Below are 22,905 nucleotides of genomic sequence, written 5' to 3' on the forward strand. Positions count from 1 at the left end.
TATTATTTAGAGTAGTTAGGTCAGTAAGAATCCAGAATCTTGTTGCTACTAACGATGCCAACATTTTACTGTGGTTTAATTAATACAAAAACCAGTCTTAACACTAGTTCTAAAATTTCTTGATTCCTTTGATTACTGAGGCAAAATGAAAAGTCAGTAAAGAATATAATAAATAAGTAGCTTAATTTCTAAGAATTTTGTCACTGTTATGCAATTTAAGTTCTTAGGAAAAGGGAAGGCTTTCTAAGGCAGCTGTGGTCCTGAACAAAGCTCTGCCCAGACTTCCAGTTTAGGGTTACTCTCACAGACGGCACTCCTCTTGACTAAACAACCCAGGACTAGTGTGTCTACAACTAGCAAAGCTCTCATGAGTTAGCATGCTGACCAAGCTGTTCTGTAAAAGGTCAGATATTAACTATTGTAGACTTTGCAGGCCACAGGTGTCTGCTGCAACTTCACTCAGCTGCTGCAGCAGGAAAAGCAGAGAGACATGGCACACGCACAAAATTACTATAGAGTAATAGTTTCTGAGTAAGAATTAAAACGATAAAGGTATAATTTAGGAGCAGGCTTGAGGCACATACTTGTCAGGAGGCTGAGGCAGGAGATTGAGGAGTTGGAGGCCAGCCTTGGGTACATAGTGAGTTCTAGGTCAGCCTGGGCTACACAACAGGACTCTAATATATACACACACACACACATACACACACACACACACACACACACACACACACATATGTACATTTGTGTACAAGAAAAAAATATAGAATGCAGATTAATAACAAGATCCACCATGTTTAGGAGGCAGAGGTACATGTGAAGCACAGTACTTACAGGTGTTTGGATCATCATGGCTCTTTGATCTCTCATTGTTCTTACAATGTCTAGTGGATAAACTGGCTGATTGCATTCAATGAGACACATGGCAGTTTCCATAGTAATAAGAACCCCAGTCCTTCCAATTCCAGCACTGTAAAAAGACAGACAGACATGCAAAGTTTTAGTGGTACAACTGTTAAATTTCTGGCTTTTCTGCAGAAATATCAAAGTATCAAATCACAATAAAAAAAACCAATTTCATTTTAAGATTTTATTTCATAAAACCAGCAAGCCAACTGCTTAATATTTTAAATCCATTCTAAAATGCAAATAGATGCAAAATAAATCATTAACAAATACATAAAAGACAATTATGGTTTTTGTACCTTATGTAAGTAAGTTAATGTTTTAAACAAAATTAAGTTATATCAAATTTACCACTGAGATACTTTAAAATAAAAAGTATAACCTACAAACATGTCTATACTGAAGATTTCTGTAATATAAAGATCCATACATCTCACCTTCTTGACAATACATCTTGTATTTTTTAAAATTATTTCATATGTATAAGTGTTTTGCCTACATGTATGTAAGTGCACCATGTGCCTGTGCCTAGTGCCTGCAGAGGCCAGAGGTGACATCCACAACAACAGGAGTTATAGTTGGTTGTTAGCCACCATGTAAATGCCAGGTCCTTTGAATGAACCCTCCCTCCAGCCCTAACATTGGACTCCCCCCCAAAAATATTTTTTTTTGGTTAGCATAAAAAATGATGAATTTTATGACATTTTTCCTGCATAACATGGTATTTTCCCCTCCTGCACTCACCTCCCACCACCTGTCCTCTTTTTGCTTTCATATTATATGTAGATATTAAATATGTATATATTTAAATCTAGATAATCTTGTTCTTCCCTCTTCCCTTTCCTTCCTTCCCTTCTTGTCCTCTTCTTACTTGCATGCCTTTGGAATTTTTCCATAACTAAATATCTGCTCCCAAAAATCATGTATTTCTGAACCTGACTTAATTTAATTTTATATGATCTACAGTTCTATCAGCCTTCTTATAGATGATAAATTTTCATTCTTTACACTGAATTCATTGTACATATGCACTACATTCCTTTTCTATCTATTTGTTGATAGGCACTGAGGCTGGTTCCATATCTGGACTACTATAAACAGAATAATAATAATAAATGTAATAATGTATACTTATTAATAATATATTAATAAAATAATAATAAAATGTAAGCATATCTGTGATATGTTGACCTGGCATCAGTGGTTCAAGTATGTACTGAGCTGTGGTACAGCTGGGTCATACGGTAGTTCAATATTCAAGGAACCTACAAACTGATTTTCATGGAGACTGTACCAGTCCGCATTCTCAGTAGCAGTGAATAAAGGCTCCTCTTTTCCCACATCCTCACCATCATGTATCTATTTTCTTGAGGACGGCCACTCTGAGTGGAATGAAATAGAATGACAAACAAGTTTTAATTTTCATTTCCCTGATAACTAAAGGATTTCGAATCTTTTTTCATACATTCATTGGCTATTTGGGTTTTATCTTTTGAGAAATGTAAGTTCAACTTATTTGCCCATTTACTGAGTGGATATTTTGTTTTTGTTCTGTCTAGATATCAATCCTGTCAGATTTCCCATTGACAAACAGTATCTCTTCACTCCGCTGATTATTTCCTTCACTGAGCAGAAGCTTCAAAATGTGATCCAACTCCATCTGTCAGTTCTTGCCATTACCTCTAGAGCTATTACACTCTTTCAAAAAGTTCCTGTGTGTATCATCAAACATTTACCCATGGTTTCCTCAATGAATTTCTGGTTCTCACGTCTTATATTGTGGTTTCTGATCCATTTTTAAGTTGATACTTATACAATGTGAGAGGTATGAGTCTAAGTTTCATTCTTTTTAAAGCAGAAATCCAGATTTTTCAGCACCATGTACTGAGGAGGTTGTCTTTTCTTCAATTGTACGGTTACTTTCTGTCAACTCAACATGAACTAGAGGTACCTGGGAAGAACTGACTCCATTAGTTTGGCCTCTGGGCTTGGGGAGTATTTTCTTACTTGCTGATTGATATAGGAGGATCCAGACTACTGTGAGTAGTGCCAACCCTTGGCAGGTATGCCTAGGTATTTAAGAAAAGTAGCTTCGCAAGTCAGTAGAAGTTAAGTGAGTAACCATTGTGAAGGTACTTCAGTTTCTGTCTCCAGGATCCTGTTGTGATTCCTGCCCTAACTTCCCTCCATGATGGACATAAAATAAATTCTTTCTGTCCCAAGTTGCTTCTGATAAGTGTTTTTTCACAGCAAAAGAAAACCAAACTAAAGCAGAAACTGGTACTAAGAGTGAAGTCGTGCTGAGATGGATGTGTAGTTGTTATGCCTTGGGATGTCTTATGGGAGAAAGGAGGAGGGTTTGCAGCTTTTGTCTGGAAGGTCACTGCATGCTTGGAGCTTAAGGAGTTGTAGGAAAAGAATGCTGAAAGCCACACAGATAATGAGGCCTTGCGTGTGAAGTTACTGAGAAGAGTTTGCAGTCCTTGAAAACAGTCAATTGGGACTGTTAATATATTTTTAATTAAAAATTGGCTATTTCTAATCATCTGGGGAAGAAGAATCAGTGATTATCAAGAGATCAACATTGCCCAAGTAAAAAGTATGTTGTCAATACTTGTAAAATGTTAGATGTAATTTTGTGTATTTACTTCTAGGTCCATGATTCTAGCCACTGGTTTGTGTCTGTTTCATGCTAGTATCCTGCTGTGTTTGTTACTACAGCTATACAGTATAATTTTAGATCATGTATTATGATATTCTCTGCTTATGATGTTTTTTTTGTTTGTTTGCTTGACTTGGTTAAGTTGGGGTCTTTTGTGCTTTCATGTGAGTTTTAGGATTTTCTGTTGCAGTTCTGTGAAAAATGTCACTAGAATTTTGACAAAGATTATGCTTAGTTTGTAAGCTTCTTTTAGTAACACAGCCATTTTTAACAATTATAACAGCCCATGAGTATGGTAGGTCTGTTCATCTTTCAGTAACTTCAATTACTTTCTTCAGGTCTGTTCATCTTTCAGTAACTTCAATTACTTTCTTCAGTATTTTAGCATTTTTATTATGGAGGTCTTTAATGGCCTTAATTATGTTTATTCCTAGGTATTTTATTAAAGCTATTGTGAATGGAACTTCCCCACTGAATTCTTTATTGACAAGTTTGTTACTGATCTATATGAAAGCAACCTATATGTTTGTTGATTTTTTTCTTTTAATATTGCTACTTTGTTAAAAGTGTTATTCAGAGCTAAGCGTGTTCTTATGGAATCTGTAAGGTTTTTCAAACATCATATCATATGACCGGAAAATAGAGATAATTTAACTTTTCTTTCATTATTTATTTATATTCTCATTTTCTTGCCTTATTATTCTAGCTAAGATTTTAAGATGATACTGAAACAAGCACAGAGCACTATCCTGATTAGGCCAATTGTGTAGTTTCTGACTGTACAGAAAATGTGTTCAATTTTTCTGCTATGGTAAACTGTTGCCTTCTGGTTTATTGTAGACTTTATTATGTTGAGAGCATGGTTCTTTCTTTTCATTTTCTTTCTCTTTCCCTCCCCATTTCTTTCTCTCCCTTCTTTCCTCCTATAATTTTGCTGGTTGTTGTCTTGGTTGGATAATGTTTTCTTTTTTTCGTTTTCTCTATCTGCATTAGAAATCTTACCAACTGACTTTGTTCAATATTATAGTATGGGTTTAAGCGTCCTTGGCTTACTTAGACTTCACATGAAAATTCCTCTATCCTGTGCTTTCAGCTGTGCCTACTGCCCTATGTTTCGGTTCCCTTTGAGTATCTTTTGCAATCCTGATTTAGTGGCCATGAACTATTTTAGGGTTGAAATGTCCTTATTTCTGTTCATATTAAAAGGCACCTTTGTTGAATAGAGCAGTTTTATTGGCTATTCACTTTCAGGACTTAAAATATACTATTCTATACTTTCTGGACTTTAAAATTTCTGTTATAAGATCTGATGTGGCCAGGCAGTGGTGGTGCATGCCTTTAATCCCAGCACTTGGGGAGGCAGAGGCAGGCGGATTTCTGAGTTTGAGGCCAGCCTGGTCTACACAGTGAGTTCCAGGACAGCCAGGGCTACACGAAGAAACCCTGTCTGGAAAAACAAAAACAAAAACAATAAAAACAAAAGATCTGATGTATTCCCAAACCCTTAACAATTTACTATCACAAACATGGTGTATGTTTAAGTGTTTTGCCTGCAGTTATGTATGTGCATCACATGCCCAAGGAAGATAGAAGAGGGCATCAAATCCCTTGGAACTAGACTCAAAGACAGTTATGAGCTACTGTGTGGGTTCTGGGAATCAAAGGCAGGCCGTCTTCAAGAGCAGCCAATGTTCTTGACTGATGAACCATCTCTCCATTCACTATGCTTGCTGATATAAGTGAGTTGCTGGTTTTTCTCTTACAGAGTTTGTCTTGTTTGTTAAAGAGGCTCACTATGTGTAGTACTGGCTGGCCTAAACATCAAAGATCCTACTACCTTTGCACCAAGGTGTGTTCCACTATGCCTGGCTCTCCTACATTTTTTAATATTGCTGATTTTATACTTTGGCATCTTGAGTATACTATACCATGGAGGGGTTCTTCCCTGGTCATGTCATTTGGGGTTCTAAATATCTCCTGGGCTTAGATGTTCATTTCTTCCCTAGATTTGGAAAACTGCTATACTTTCATTGAATAGATTTTCTAGACAAGCTTTTACATGTTGATTCCTTCTACCCCACAGATTCCTAGTCTGTCTGTTGATCATATCCTACAGTTTTTGAAAGTTGTAGTTGTAAATTTCTGTTTGCTTGCTTTTAAACCACCATGTTTGCATGATATTCTTTAGGTTTGCCCACAGTCCTGATGTTCTTTTATTGTTGCTGCTTGGTCTAGTCTATTAGTGATGCATTCTACTTTCTATATTTTATTAAAAATTTGCTCCACTGAAGTTTTCATTCCCAACATTGTTTTTTTTTTTTTGTAAATCTCAATTTCTTTGATTAATTTCTTACTCATGTGCAAATTAATTTTCCTATCCACTGTGCTTACTTTCTCCTTTACACTGCCAGTTTTCTTTCCAAGTCCTGATGTAAAATTCTTAGTTCATTCATCTGCTTGTTTGTATTTTCCTTGAAGTCACTAATGATTTTTACAGGAAAATGTTTGGATTCATCCAACATTTTACTTGTCTTAGTATGTTTGGATTTAGTAATCAAGAAGTATCTCAGTGTCCTAATTGTTGGTGTGAATTTTTCTCCCACTTTTATTTGGGAATCTTTCTATTTAGGAGGCTATTCTTGCAGGGTAAACCCCCAATACTACTTAGGGAGGTGAAAACAAATTGATAACCCTACACTGAATAGGATATAGAAACACAGTTAAATTGATTAAACTCCATAACACACTGTCAATGACCAAAGAAGAAAAAATGGCAAAATGAATGTTAAGTATACTCTGAAGTTAAAAATCATTTATAGCAAAGATGGAAATAGCAAGGAATGGGATAAAGAAAGAAAACAGTAAAGGAGAGAAAACAGAGACACAAGAAACAATGTTAAGTAAAAGGAAAAAGAAGAGTAGAGATAAGTTATAAAATGGAGGAGGAATCCTTCCCCAGGGCAAAGCGGAAGAGCTGGCCCCATTGTCATGGGAGCAGGAGAGCTGGGGGCCTGACCACTGACCAACTCACATGCTGGGAAGGGCATGTCCTACAGAACCAAAGCTGCAGCATCTTCATGACACAAGGCAATTAAAGGATATCCAAGTGATATCCAGTCAAGAATCCAGTACTGATGGTGTGGCAGAAGCCAGAGGCCTTGAACCCAATGACTCATTGCAATAAACATTTGCAACTAAAGCTGTTTGGGAAAAGGGTATACTGTGTGACCCACTGCAGCTTTCACAGGGAGATGTTTTTTATTTTGTTTTGTTTGAGGGGAAGGTTGCAAGGGCAGAGGGCAGACATGAAGGGGCGACAGTAAGATGAATGGAATTGGGATGCATGATGTCAAATAAACAATCAATAAAAAATACTAAAAACAAGAAGAGAAGGAAAAAACAGGAGATTAAAAAGAAAAAGGTGGCTGATTAATGAAAAACAAAAACAGCTAAAACGTAAGGGAGTTAAAAAGATAAAAACACAGAAGTTCTATTTTGTAAGACGGGGCGGCAGTACACACATGCATCTCTAGGTGGAGGACCAAGGATTGTGAGTTTAGAGCTAGCCACAATTACAAAAAAGAGTATAAAGACGAGCTTAGGTTCTATGAGACCTTTTCTGAAAAATGTTTAAATAAGAAAACATTAAGATAAAGTGAAAATACCACTAAAAGTATAGTAGGGGAAAAAATCTACAGGAAACCAAAGGCAAAAGAAGAAGGATATCATTTGGATCTGCTGCTGTTCACATGGGCTAGGCTTCAGAGGCCCACAGGGCTTCTTCACTGTATTAGTTCCCCTTGTTGGTGTACTAGCAGCCTCTGCTGGCCACACTTAGCCTTGCAATCTAAAACTGAAAAATACATTCCTGTTTTTAATAAATTCTCCAGTTTTAAATATCTTGTTAGCCGGGGCAGTGGTGGCGCATGCCTTTAATCCCAGCACTTGGGAGGCAGAGGCAGGTGGATTTCTGAGTCTGAGGCCAACCTGGTCTACAGAGTGAGTTCCAGGACTACACAGAGAAACCATGTCTAGGTGGGGCGTGACAAAAAAAAACACAAAACAAACAAACAAACAAACAAACAAACAATCTTGTTATAGTAAAACAAACATACAGAAATAAGGTTACTATTTCATTATATCCAAGTTACAATCAATTATAAGAAACATTCCAATGAAGAGATATTAAAATAGAACTAGAAAAATAAGTATTGTTTTTATCCTTTGCATAGTTTCTTATACCATTAGAATTTTCTCTATTGTCTTCTTTCTTCTATCACAGAATTAATCACAACAAAAAGCCAAAATACAGAATGCATTCCATAGAATATACTTATTCATTTTTTAGGGGCAGGAAATAAAATACCTGCAGTGAACAATAATCGGCTCTTCTTTTCCAGCCCTCTTGTTTCGTACATGACAAACAAAATCCAGAAAGTCACTTGAATCATCGGGTACTCCATGGTCAGGCCAGGCTGTGTACTGAATTTGAGTGAGTTGACGACTCTCATTTTTCTAAATGAAAATAAAAAGTTACACACTTTGACCTAGGAATTACCTTTAAAATATAAAATTCATGTTATTTTAATTTAAGAAGGAAAGTAAAACCACCTTTCCTTTTCCTCTTGGCACTGTGTATAAACTCTCTTAAATACTACATTTGAACAGAAGGAAAACATTTCATAGAAATAGTTCTATTCTTGTAAGTACTAGATACATTGCTATACTTTTCTGTTTTTTAAATAAAGGTTTTCTGAGACACAGTTTCTTTGTGTAGCTTCTGTCATGGAACTAACTCTGTAGATCATGCTGGCCTTAAATTCATAGAGATCCTCCTTCTACCTCCTAAGTGCTAGTACTAAAGGTGTGCACCACCACCACCTGGCTACATTGCTATACTTTAATAACTCAATTTTTATATCAATAAGGTATTTTGAACATGGTAATCAAATAAATAGACAGAAATAAATTACGTTCATAGAACTGCTTAAAAGATTACCTAATAGAAATACCATGTGAACAAAGATCGTAAACATTTTTGTGAGTATGAACAAAACTTGAGATAATTTTTCCATGACACGAATGACATCATGAAGATTAGATGGTGAAAAGCCCCAGGAGAATAAAATGGCTAAGCAGCTAAGAATGACCATCTAAACTCAATTCCTGGGACTCACATGGCGGAGCAGAAACCAGACTCCTTCAGGTTGTCTTCTGCCCTCTCTGCCCTCCACGGGTGCAATGTAACAAAACTACAAACACTTGCACACACATAAATAAGTATAAGTAAACATTTAAATACAAAATCTCTCAAATATATAGATTGCCGGGCAGTGGTGGCGCACGCCTTTAATCCCAGCACTTGGGAGGCAGAGGCAGGCGGATTTCTGAGTTCGAGGCCAGCCTGGTCTACAGAGTGAGTTCCAGGACAGCCAGGGCTACACAGAGAAACTCGGTCTCAAAAAACAAACAAAGAAACAAACAAACAAACACCAAAAAAATTAGAGGTCATAAAAACACAAAATTCAGTAAGGGTTAATTCTATTTGGTTGGAGTGGGGAGAGCAATGATGGATATGATAAAGTAAGAATTTTGGCTCAAATCCCCAAAGCCTGACTCTGCATGTTCTGGCATTTAACACTTCAGAGGCTTCTTCTTTCAGGTGAAAGATGAAATAACAATTACAGCTCCACAGCACCTTTAGGTTTCATGAAAAGACTAAATCATATCAAATTATGTACTCACACGCTTTAAAACAGGATATACCTATCATTCAACATCATTCAGTCTGGGGACAGCCACTTATGTTAAAGGGAGATAATGAATAAAAAGACAGGTATCAGCTCAGACCACCAAGACCAATATCTCAGCACAGATGAGATTCACTTGTCCTAGAGACAAACGGCATGGATAAGAGAGAAAGACAGAAAGACAGATTCTGAGGGAGAAAGAAAAGAAAACAGGGGAGAAGGAGAAGGAGTATTTGTCCTTGGGGTAGGGGTGAGGTGGGTGCTGACAAAGAACTGCCTCTCAGTAGAGACGACACAGACTTGACCCATAAATGGCAGTTTATAAAGGGAAAAGGGAAAAGCTCATGTTAGAGTGAGGTGTTTGATTTTAATTGGGCATGGTAATTAGGGGAGCCAAAGGGGGCTTTTGATTGCTGGACTTCAGTACTTTGATAGATGGACTCGTAGTCAGTTTCAGAAGGAGAAAGTGGCCAAATAAGGAAATGGGCATTTTTGGCTAGCTTTAGGAATGTAATCTAGCAAGGCAGAGAAACTGAGGGAAAAGGGCAAGGCTTGCCAGAACCATGTTTGCCACTCAAGCTAGAGTCCCTTCAATGAAGGCAGAAGTTCATCATGACTTTGGGAGTGGCAGCTGCCTAGTTACTAGCTATCAATGTATGCGCATTTTTATGTTGGGTAGAGACTTTGTTTTTTCAATTCTATTTGGCTCAAGTTGGGATTAACTACTTGTACCACTACACTCAGTAACACTGACAGTCATTTTAAAGAAAGCCAAAGGAAGGGAGTAACTGCCACATAAGACTGTGAAGGCCCAGGTCTCTCCCACCAACACTTTAACTTTTGAAACCAGGAACTGTTGCTACTCCAAGGTATGATTAATGACAAGTGAGGTAGAGCCTTATTGGCTCTCTTACAGTTAACAAGGAAGGAGCCGGATGATATGCTAACATATAGAAAAGAAATCTGACACTAAATGCAGCTAAAAACTACAGGGGGGAAATGGCTAAAATTCATTCAAATAAAAATAAATTGAGGATATACTGTCTAGCTTATGGTACAATGTACCAATTTGTAGGTTAAATCATTAAGATAGTTCTTTATTTTCCTAAGTAGACAACCAAGAGGTAGGCAAGTAAGCATATGTTTGTATATGTGTGTGCACAGAGATTTCTATCTTCAACATGGTCCTTTTTCTTAGAGTCTAACTATATAGATATATATAGCTATATATAGCCAGATATTTTTATTTATATAACCTGAGTACCTCAGAACTATGCAAAGATAAATTAAGTGTCTATGTGTGTGTTTGTGTGTGTGCGCGCGCACACACACACACACACACACACACACACACGTGCGTGGACTACGTATTATGTGGAGACCAGAAAAGTAATTAAGTATCCTCTTTTATTACTTTCTACTTATTGCTTTAGGACAGGATCTCTCCCTGAACCTGGTCCTTGCTCACAGCTATGGCAGAACTGAGAAAGCCCCAGGGATTGTTCTGTCTCAATTCTCAGAGCTGGGGTCACATGCACTTGCAGTTATGTCTGGCTTGTTATATCAGTGCTGAGATCTGAACTCTCCTTATGACTGATCAGCTAGTGTTCTTTTGTTTTGTTTTTAAGAATTACTTTATATACATATGCATATATATTTTTACACACACACACATATATACATATATATATGTATATATATGTAAAAGCACACTGTAGCTGTCTTCAGACACCAGTAGAGATGGCATCTGATCCCATTACAGATGGTTGTGAGCCACCATGTAGTTCCTGGGAACTGAACTCAAGACCTCTGGAAGAACAGTCAGTGCTCTTCACCTCTGAGACATCTCTCCAGCCCCCAGCAAGTATTCTTAACTGATGATCTACCCTTCTAGCCACCAGTTGAGTAACTTTTGTTTCCTAGTAACTAGTCTCAGACTAAAAGCATTTTTAGCTTTCAAAGTCTTTATAACAGTTCTTATACACAAACACTCTTGACTTCTTACCTCTTGGTTAAACAGTGTCATCTTCCTGAAGATATAGGCAGGGTTTCCTTCTTCAGAGTGGCAGGTGACTTGATAGCATCCATAGGATGAGCTTCCTGAGGGTTCTGGCCAATACTGGTGACATTTAACCTAATTGTCAACAGATTGAATACAGAAAAATATTTAGACATAAGAATTTGGATTCTCCAACTTTCAAAATGATGCTCAGCCTTCAAGGTACCAAAGACCTCGTCTCCCACCTATGCCCAACAAGGCCATCCTTGAAGGCTGAGCACTGAGTGGGGGGCTGGGGAATCTGAGGGAGGGGAGGGGGATTTGGGGGTAGGTGGGTATACACCCTCATAGAAACAGGAGGAGGGGGGATGGGATAAGGGGTCCCTGGGTAATGGGGGGAATGCTAAGAGGATAAAATTTGCAATGTAAATATCATATCCAATAAAAGAGAGGAAAAAAAGAAAAGCGGTTAGAACCAACATCCTTAATAAAATGTCAGCCCTCTTAAAAAAAAAAAAAAAACTATCTTGATACTAAAATTTGTTTAGAGAATTGTATATTGCAGAATGATCAGCCATGGTGTATCTACTCAACAAGCAAGCTGGGCAGACCTGCTCAAATCTCTGAGGTCTGGGAATTCCATTTGGAGGCAGTGAAGACACAGCATCAGAGGCTTATCAATTTGCTCTTCCCCTGACTCCTCTTCTAATATCTCAACGCCCATAATCAGCTTGAAGAAGCTAATGAAGAGTCAGTGCCCCTATTCCCTGGGCTTGGGGACTAAGGTGGTAAATGTTGGGCTGTCTTTCTAGGGAAAAGTAGTGGTTTTGTGGGAATAGAGAGGATTAGCTAGGGGTTAATTGCATAGCCATAACCTATTAGTAGAAATCTGTATAATTAATATCAAGATGAAGATATAAATTCTTAAAACGGCACCAATTTACTTTGATTACAAATTTTAAGGTTTTCATTGGTACAAGCTTCTTACTGATATAAAAGTGAGATGAATATTGTTACTCTAGTAGGCATTGTGCCTGTAAAACACATTTAGGAATACAAGGCTTAGACCCAGTCCTTCTTTAACTTTTTTAATGGATTTGAGATGGTCAGCCTGTGAGTTAAGGGACTATAGCAAATTCATGGCTTGGAGTTTATTGTTAGGGTGTTTTCTATGTTTTATTTAGAAATAGCTGAGTGGAGTTAACAGACAACAGTCCAGATTACCTTACATGGATAGTTGGTTTTCAAAACATCAGAAATCCACAGAATTGACGTGACAAACATTTCTGTATTAATGTTCATTTTGATTAGAGACCTGTCTGCTCCTGACAGCTTCCTATATTGAATTCTAAGAAGAAATTGAGCATCTTTGGAATTACTCCAGTTGTGGTGAGACAGCCACTAGACAAGAATTGCCTCTTTCCTTCTACAGTCAAAATGATGTAATTTTTAAGAACTTTTAAATTTTTAGGAAATAATTCTCATATATCTTTCACTCAGATCTTTTAGCTACTAATATTTTTGTGTGTACATGTACATATTGTATGAATGTGTCTATGCATATATATGAGTGTGTATGTACACACTTGTAGCACAGTGGTCAATACTGGGTATCTTCCATCACTCTCTACCTTGTTTCTTTGAGAAAAGGTCTGTCACTGTATTTGGAGCTCATCAGAATGGCTAGGCAAGCTGCTGGTTGCTGAGAACAGGGATCAGCTTGTCTCTGCTCTGGCCCTCCAGCTCTAGGGCTATAGACACATGCTACCAGATCTAAACGCTACGTTACGAGTGCTGGGGATCTCAACTCAGGTCCCTGTGTTTGCATGGCAAGCACTTTACTTATTTAGCCATCTTGCATGGTCATTAGTCCCTGACATTTTAAAACACTTTGTAAACAATCTGTTTGGCTATATCCTGATTAGAGTTTTACCACAGGTGTGTATGAACATGTATATATACATGTGTGTACTATATAATCCTAGCCCTATTTCTATATCACTGAGCCATTTCAAGTGTAATTGCTTTTAGAACACTTCATAGAACTGTGTAAACATTTCCGTAAACACTTTACAACATTTTCACTGTGCCCTAAAAAACTCATATACCCTTTAGTAGTTGCTATGCTTTCTGTCTCATTTCATCCTCTTTCCCAAACCTAGACTTAGGTATCTATTAATCTACTTTCTGTACTTATGAATAGTAAATCACAAATGTTTCATAAAAATAAAATCATACAGTAATTTTTGTTTTGTTGAAGATTTTTCACTTAGACTTAGCATAATGCTCTTCAGCGCTGCCCAAATTCTATTATCAGTATTTCAGTTACTATTATTACCAAATACTCTTCAGCATTAAACATTAAACTTTTTAAACTTTAAAATTTAAAGTATTGATCTTAAATAAATACAATGATAAGAATGGTATTATTTGTGTTGCAAGTACTACGTTGGTCACAGTCTTAAGTACTTGGCTGCAATGTTTCAAACCATGGAATCACAACAAAAGATTAAAGGTTACAAGAGAATATTCTGAGTATACAAATACAATGTAATTTGAAAAGAGCCCAAGTAATGTGTATGATTAAACTATAGCTTACTCTGCCACGTTCAACTTGTGTTGTCAACATCACAACCATGGAGGAGCCTTGTTCCCAAGTCATTTGCCAAAAATCTTTACAAGTATGTGGTAATGGCCCTTGACAAGCAATGTACTGATTTATAATACTTGAAGAAGGAATTTCCATCTAACAAGAAACAACATTAAAATAAAAAATAATCTTCGTTAATAATTTTACTTATAAAAGAAATTTCCTGGCAATGTCTGAAGTTATACTTATTCATTACTTAATTGGCAGAACAGGAATTTAAAAACAAATATTTTCCAAACACTACCAGCCATGTTTTTATTTCTTTGAGACAAGGTCTCAGTATATATCGCAGCATCTCAACTATTATAGGAACGTACCACCATTCTCAAACTATTATGGCTTAAGAGGCAGCATTATAGAGGACCTGGTTTTAAAGACTGAGAGTTTGTAAGAATATTTTAAAAAAGTATCTATAAATAGTTTATTGGTAAATTTTCTAAGGAAGAAAAATTCTGCCATTTATTTTAGTTAAATTATGCTCATTAAATAATATGAAGAGCCATTAGAATGATGTTTAAATTTGTTTTTAGAATGAAATAAAACAGTAAATATAGAGGAGTCACAACTAGGTTTGAGGTTGATTTCAACAAGATGATACCCACATACAGCAACTTAGAGAATACCCAAGGCTACATACTTGAAACTTGAAGTCTCTGTCCCAAACCAGCTTTCACTTAGTACCAGAAGGTAAATTTGCTTTTCTAGTTTCTAATAACTCTTTCACATAAACAGTCTGTACACAACAACTATTTTTCTATAAAACCAATTTAAAATGATAGCACAATATTTATGGTTTTCTGAATCCATTGTTTTTAAGATAATACCTAAATTAGTACCTAATTTCTTTCTTTTAATGGCTCTTTTTAAAAAAATTACTGTAACTCATTTAACAGACATTTAAGGCATTGTTAATATGTTTGTTACCAGTAGCAAAGTAAACTGAACACTTCTCTAAACTTAACATTTTTAACAAACATAAAAATATATTTATTTATAAGGTCAACAGTAAGAAATGAAAATACTAGATGCAAATGTGTACACAACTCAACTTCTGACAATACCACACTGCTCCCCAAAGAAACCAGTCTACATTTCAACCAACAATACACAGGAATTCAGGTAATTGATACTTGCCAGTGTAGCTATATTCCCTTATCCATAGCTCTGAAAATACTAACAGTTTGAAACGCAAAACTGGTTTTGGTGTCATAAACCTTGTCCTAACTTGAAGGCATTTTTCAGTGGACCTACTTGGAAGCATTTGACAGCAAAATGTGACTTTGACTGACCTAAAGGTTATTTATCCTCTATTAAGGAATATTTATATTTATATTCCTTAATAGTGGATATTTATATTTATATGGAATATTTATATAATATCAGTGTAATAATTAAAAGGCCCCTAACCCATAACCTGCTAGGGACATTACTTTCTATAGCACTAGTACATGGAATGAATATTCTTTAAAAAAAAAAAAAAAAAATCTAAAAATTTTCAATTCCAGAGCACACTTGAAGGTTTCAGATAAAGAACTATATGTGTGTATGTTATCATCAAATTTTTGGTCTTTTGTTTCATAGGTAAATAGAATAACTTCTATATAGTTTAATTTTGTATTTTGTTTTATAAATTTAAACTTTCATTTAACTGTGTTTGATACTTATTTTCTAAGTTTCACAATATTATTCTGGTGTTGTATAAAACAAACCAACAAACATAACAACTACTCCACGAGTCATTATCTAAGGCCAAAAAAGAAGCTGTGTGGCAACTTATATCACTCTCCTCCTATTCCTTTGATGAAGAGTCCTCATGACTGTGCAGCAACCTTAACTGCTCTGCCATGTCTCTAGCCTCATAATTGCTAAAGTTACTATGTAATTTCAAAACAGGAGGTGGGCTTTGTTGGTTATATCTAGGCACAATGGGAAAAAAAAACCATTTGAGTCACTGGATCAATATTTTTCCAGATGACATCAAAAGGCACCTCTTCCATTCCCCTCTTAACTGCCCCCATGCAGCCACCATTACTGTCAGTACCATATTCTTCACATTTTTGTGTTTATTGTGGGTAATTGCACATTTACAATTACAGTGATGAAGTGCTGTATAGTGTTCTTATGTGCAAGAAGGATGTAATATTATTCACCATGGAGAAAATGTAGATTAGGTTTCTTCATGAATTACACTTCAAATGCTATTGGCTATGCATTCAAAGTTAACAATGTTATTATTAAATAAAGCTTTAAATGAAGTTGTGCATTGATTAGCTAATGAAATGTGATTATATATTTACAAATACCTAACCATCTATTTGCTCTAGAAATGATGATTTGCTATTCCCTGGTTCATCAATTGTACAAAGGATCAAGGTTAGACTTTCAATAAAAAGGAATTAATTAACCTTAAAATTTACAATGGTTATAAATTATTTCCAACAACAAAGGCATAACAAATACTTACATTTATATAGTTTGCATTGATGTAGTCTTCATTACCTTTTAAAAGAACCCGTGTAGCATCATCTAAAAAAAATTGAAACAATCTTTTTTTTGTATTGATATTTGAAATTAAACCACCAAAGCTATACCACTAATGAACCACATTCCAGCTATAAAAATCTAATAAAGTTTTGTTTAAAAGATGAGACTTATAATAGTAAGAGTTAATAGATACTTACAAGGTGAAATATCTCTGTATCTGTTTTTGGAAATGTTCTGAGGTAATTTGGCACAAGACATTGTCATTCCAGGTTTTTTCCGATACAATTGCTTTAAAAATAAACAAACAAACAAAGAGAAATAGTCTGATAAGCCATCAACAATTCTGCTTTGTTTTGGCAGACTGGTTTCTATTCCAACAGGAGCCCTACATGCTCCATGCACACTATAATCCTCCTTCAGAACAGTCGCATGCTGACCCAGAGCTATATAGTCAGCTCTGTAGTTTCTGGCATGCAATATGCATCTGTGATATTTGGAGAAGTCTGAAAACAATTTTCCTCAACAAAGTACCTGATATTTCAACAGCAAGTCTACAGAGAACCTTTGGCTTTATTTTAGTTTGGAAGTGTTCAAAAATACACTGAGACATTATTAAAAAAGAACCAATGCATATCTTAACATGTTTTATTATTATAAGCATTTATATACAACACATTTGTATATGGCCATCAATATTTTAAAAATGCATGGAGAAAATTCCTGGTTTTATTAAAGATAAATAAATTAAGTTCACTATGAAAGAATATTGCCATCTACAAATGTGTTGGACTCAATTTATAACTATCTTGGATGTATACAACCTGTGGGCCACAGGTTGGACATGTCTGGTTCAAATATAGACTTTCAAATCTACTATATACTCACTAATGAAAATAAAGATTAGCAGTCATGCCAGGCAAAGGTGGTGCATGGCTCTAATCCCAGGACTTGGAGGGGAAAGAGGCAGGTGAATCTCTGAGTGTGAGGCCAGCCTGGTCTACAGATTGAGTTCCAGAACAGCCAGGTAGGGCTACAAAGAGAATCCACTAGCACTACACAAAAAGACCCTCCCTGTCTTGGGGGGAAAAATTATCAATCAAAAAGCATTCTTGTTCATTTGAGATAATGATCTCAGAGATTTTAAGACTATATAGACAAAAAACACTAGAAAAATATTAAATTAGGAAGTATGAATTTGAAATCCATGTTATGATCTTAGTTTTTGTTTTTATTTTATTCTTATTTTATTTATTTTATTTTTTGAGATGAGTCTTTGCTACATATAGCTCAGAATGGTCCCAAATTCATCGAAAATTAAGTGATGTGTACTGTCACATTTGGCTTCGCACAGGCTTTAAATTTATAAGAGTATTCTTATCTTGTATTTTTCATAAAAAGAGCTAGTAAATTACATGAAAAAACATATAAGAATGTTTTTACTTTTACTATCTTTTTATTTTTTTGAGAGGGGTCTCACTCTATAGCTTAGGCTGGCCAGGAACTCACTGTTCTGGACTTACTTTGAATTGAAAAATATCCTCCTGCCTAGCTTTTTTTATTCTTTTAAAAAGACACTTAGTTATACAGTCATAACTAGTATTATGGGAATAATTTTTTAAAACTACATTTTAGAATTCTTCATGGTAGCAAATTCTGAGCTCATCATTTTACCATATAAATCATAATGTACAGTAGATTAGGCTCTAAACTAATTAGAAAATACTGATTTAATACAATGTTATCACTTACATCAAACTGTGCCAGGACTATTCCAGTGATAAGCCCCTCAGCTAGCTCAATCATTGACTCCCGCAGGGAATGGTCATCGTGATGGACACCATCTAGTGGGGCTTTCTCAGGAATATACTGGAAGTCTGGCTCACTTTCTAGTTTTTCTTCTACTACATCATATACAGCTAAAATAAAACAAAGAAACAAAACCATAATAAGAATCTTAAAAGAATTCAGTAAGAAATTGCCAGAAATTTTCTAGATTCAGTAGCTAATGATTACATTATATCTGACTGATGCCTTTGTGTAGGAACCAAGAATGGCTGTGGGGTTGAAAGGCTTCTGCTATTCCTTTGGAGAAAAGGAAGGTTCTTTAGCCATATACGTAAAACTGAAGACACACTAAGAAAATGAGGCAGGACTACAGCAGTCAAGAGCACTTTCTGCTCTGGCAGAGGACCTAGGTCCAGTTACCAACAACCACCTGACAATTCACAACCTCCTGTAATTCCAGTTCCAACAGATAGATGTTCTTTTCTGATATTCTTGGGATCCTGGGCTCATGGGGTAAACATAAACACACAAAGGAGTGTTCAAATGTGTGCGTATGAACATGCAGACACAGACAGACAGACAGACAGACAGACAGACACACAGAGTTAATAAACACTTACAAAAATAGAGAAAATGAGACATTTAGGTAGCTACAGATCTGAATAGACATGCCCTCAATTTCAAGGAAATGGATCAATAGCACAGACAGTAGTCTATACACCATTATGTCTAAAGATATGCTGGCTTTGATCATATGATAAGTGAACACAAAGCTGAATAAATCAGCCCCATATTCTCCGATCTACCTAATCACTAAACATCTTTCATGTACAAGTTAGTATAAGAAAGCTCAGATCTCAGATGCTGGGTCTATAAATGCCAGGCCTATAACTTATCCTTATATATTCTCCCTCTCCGGTCCATTTTAAAGAAAATTAGTTTTTATGTTTTACATGTATAAGCATTTTGCATGAATGTGTGTATGTATATCAAGTGCATGCCTTGGTGCCTGTGAATGCCAGAAGAAGACATTAGATAACCTGGGACTAGAGTTACAGACCACTGTGAATCACCTGGTCAAACTCTGGTCCTTTGTAAAAACATTAAGTCATTAAGTGCTGGTAACTGCTGAGCTCTATCTAGCTCCTTAACTTTATTATTTAACATGGACTCTATTAACACATAAATGAGTGGAGGTCTCTGTCTAGAATAATTCTTTATAGGGCCCCAGCTGAGTTCTTCCTGGGTTTTAAAATATAAAAGAAACAACTTTGCTATCAAACAAACTATTGTTTATTGTCTGACTCTGTGCCCATCACGGATCTATAAACAGGAAACAAGAGTGTTTGACAGTGTTTTCCACTCTGAACTGAGAGTCAGGTATCTATCGTGTTTGGTGGCTCTGAGGATCAAGTAAAAACGTACACAGCCGCTTAGTACAAAGAAAATCCCAACAGCTACTGACTGTTGTCACTGAGCACCTCAGGAGCTGTTATCAGGAGAGGACAGGAAAGCCAAACTGAGACACTGCTGTTGGTATAAAATTGAAGCTGTGACACAAAACAGACAGTATGAAGCCTAAAAAAACAAGTTCCTCAAGATCAAAATTAATCAAAATTAATCAAAGAAATCAAAGAATGCCTGCTTAATATTCTTAGAAAGCCAATTTTAGGATTATACATGGATAATAACATAAAATACAGAAAAGAAGAAGCCTGCTTTGACTAAATATAAGAAGAGAAATGTTCTTTTCTCTAAACATCATCTCACTGAGACATCGTCACTGATGAATACAATGAATCTGAATCACAGCCCCGACTCCCCTGTGTGTTCTTTCTGTAATAAAGACATCCTTCTACAGTCATGCTTTTAAGATGTAAGACTCTGCAGAAGCACATACATACCTGGGAATAGTGCTACAATGAATATAAACGGAGAGAATGCTAGTAGTGTGTGTCACGATAGGAACTCAACATGATGAGTCAAGAGGGCACCACCTACCGAAAATATAGTTAACCGTATTTTTCTTTGTTTAATTAGAGTTTGTTATGGAATTTTCTAGAAGTAGAACAGAGTTATTGTTGTTATTCATTAAACAATTATTCACTGACTGTACTACTCTGAGAGTAGTTGAAAAGGGAGGCCACTATAGGTATGATAGAATAAAACATTTCTGAATGAAGGAAAAACATGAGTTATATAAAAACCAAGAATCATTTGCAGAGCAGAGGAAACAAGTCCACAGACACAGAAGTATGTCAGGCTAAAGGTTTGGGGAAACAGTAAGAACTGCACTGTGCATCAGAGGTGAATGGAAGTGTGAATGGGAGACAAGAAAGCCAAGAATTTGATCTTTTTCCTCCAAGTATGATAGATACCACTGTCATTTGAAGAGGAAACTGACATGACATGTTTATAGGCACCTACTCTGGCTACCATTTCCAGTAGTGAATAACAACAAATTATGACGAATAATCAGTACTAAATAGAGTACTTACCATTAGGTCGAACTAGGAGCACGAGTTCCCCAGAATGTTTCTCACAGCTAGCTTTAATAAACAAGACTACTTGATCATGGGTATGTTCTGCAATGTCCCGACCATTTATTAGTACCACTTGATCCCCTTCATTCAATCGAGGGACACAAAGGTCAGCCTGTAATAATGTAGATAAGTGTTCAAATATGCATCCGGCATCTTGAAAATATAAAACTTAGTTTTTGAAGATTATAGAAAGAGAACTAAAATTAGATATAGGAAAGTATGCATGCAAGGGTAGGAAGATGGCTCAGTCAGTAAAATGCTTGCTAGACAAGCATAAGGGCCTGACTTCCAATTCCCAGAAAGCACTTGTATGTCCAGTGCTGCAATACGGTCCTGTAATTCCAGTACTGAGAAGGCTGAGCAGAAGAATCCTTGGAACTTGCTGGCTAGCCAACATAGCCAATTAGGGAGTGCCATGTTCAGTGAGGGTTACCGTCTCAAAAAGAGAGTGGCTGAGGAAGTTATCAGCCTCTGGTTTACACATTTACACACACACACACACACACACACACACACACACAAACACACACCACACTCTAATATTTACTTTAAAAGGAAGAAAGCTAATTTTCTTTTGAATGTCCTATTTTGTTTTACAGCTTCACTGAACATTCAAATTCCTTCCTCATGGCCTTTTATGTCCATTAGAGATTCAGATAAGAAATATGTCAAAAAGCAGATTTACATACAGGCTGTCTTAATTTTTGTACTGTTTAAATATATACAATTTCAGTTCCCACAGCTTAAAGTACACCAGTTTCTGAATTACATCCTCCAAATTTTAGTTTTCAGAATACATTGTCTTATTGCATAAAGTATACATTTGCTGCTAGTGCTTCAGTCCAAAATTCTTTATCTCAAAATGTAGTACTGCAGCTGGAGAGATGCCTCAGTGGTTAAGAGCACTGGGTGCTCTTCCAAATACCCTAGGTTCATTTTCCAGCACCCACATGGGGCTAAAAAAATTCCTCTATAACTCCAGTTCTAAGAGAGAATCAGATGTCCTCTTCTGGACTCCACAGGCACTGCATACATATAGTGTAAAACAAGCATTTAGGCAAAAATAAATATAAAATAAAATATAAAAACACATAATATAAAAATAATAAAAACAACAAAAATAAAAAATCTAAAAAAAATCTTTAAAAAGCAAGGAGGCACAGATCACACTTGTCAAAGCATATCCATCAATCAGTATATGACCAAGAAGCAAAGCATACAGCTGGTGCTTATCCTTGGCTCACAGTGGGAAATCATCTCAAAGATATAAGTGAAAGTTCAAAAAAGAAGCAAAGCATGATAGCACCCCATATGTGGACTTTGACCTCAGAGTCAGTGATGAGCGAAGTGAGAGCACTTCTGTTATCTGAGACTCTAGGTAAGTACAAGTAGTCAAAGGGACTAGAGGTTTTTTTCACAATACAACACCAAAGCTTCAAAAGGACAAAACATTGAAAGCAGATCCAAATGTGGAGATCATGGAAACCTGGTAATTTAAGAGGTCCATTCTGTATCATCAGTTTTATAAATAATGTACTATTCAAACTACTGGTGATAAAGGTTTATAAATGATGTTTTGGGCTACGGAACACGTTTTGCATTTCTCAGTACTTTTGAAACACACACCACAAAAGACTTTAATGTGTAGAAAATAGATCTAAAGGCTGTAAAAGCAGTATAATTTTTCCAATTGGTTAACAGCTCATGGCATGATTTCACCTTGCATGGCCATCTTTAAAGTACAGCACTACTGCAATAAGAACTGCCTGAAGAACTGGAGTTACACGTAGCTCTGAGCTACTACCATGTGGGTTCTGAGAACTGAACAGAGGTTCTCTAGAAGAACAACCAGTGTTCTTAACTGCCAATCCATCACAATGATTTTTTGTTTAAGTACAGAGTCTTGGGATAAAGAAATAGTTCAGTGGTTAAGAGCACTGGTTGCTCTTGCTCCAGTACTAAGAAATCCAATGCCATCTTCCAGTCTCCTCAGGCAATAGGCACATGTGTAGTATGTATACATACATACATACATACATACAGGAAGGCAAAATACTCATACATGTCAAACTAATGTTTTTAAGTATTTATTGGGTTGGAGAGATGGCTTGGCAGTTAAGAGCACT

At 36.2% G+C, this 22,905-nt stretch overlaps 1 protein-coding gene across 4 annotated transcripts in view; it reads right to left on the bottom strand.

The window, feature by feature from the left end:
* Nucleotides 1-22,905, bottom strand: part of Ptpn4 (protein tyrosine phosphatase non-receptor type 4) — a 159,177-nt gene that overhangs the window by 13,725 nt on the left and 122,547 nt on the right. For all 4 annotated transcript variants that reach the window (XM_034513093.2, XM_076941031.1, XM_076941032.1 and 1 more), the window contains 8 exons: nucleotides 20,735-20,891; nucleotides 18,201-18,367; nucleotides 16,649-16,739; nucleotides 16,432-16,493; nucleotides 13,917-14,063; nucleotides 11,324-11,452; nucleotides 7,935-8,083; nucleotides 835-970 (listed from right to left, as the gene is read on the bottom strand). In XM_034513093.2, the coding sequence (XP_034368984.1) occupies nucleotides 835-970; nucleotides 7,935-8,083; nucleotides 11,324-11,452; nucleotides 13,917-14,063; nucleotides 16,432-16,493; nucleotides 16,649-16,739; nucleotides 18,201-18,367; nucleotides 20,735-20,891 (1,038 nt within the window). The remainder of the gene's footprint in view (nucleotides 1-834; nucleotides 971-7,934; nucleotides 8,084-11,323; nucleotides 11,453-13,916; nucleotides 14,064-16,431; nucleotides 16,494-16,648; nucleotides 16,740-18,200; nucleotides 18,368-20,734; nucleotides 20,892-22,905) is intronic.

Source organism: Arvicanthis niloticus, chromosome 10 (genome assembly GCF_011762505.2).
Source record: "Arvicanthis niloticus isolate mArvNil1 chromosome 10, mArvNil1.pat.X, whole genome shotgun sequence".
In the NCBI taxonomy this organism is placed as follows: Eukaryota; Metazoa; Chordata; class Mammalia; order Rodentia; family Muridae; genus Arvicanthis; species Arvicanthis niloticus.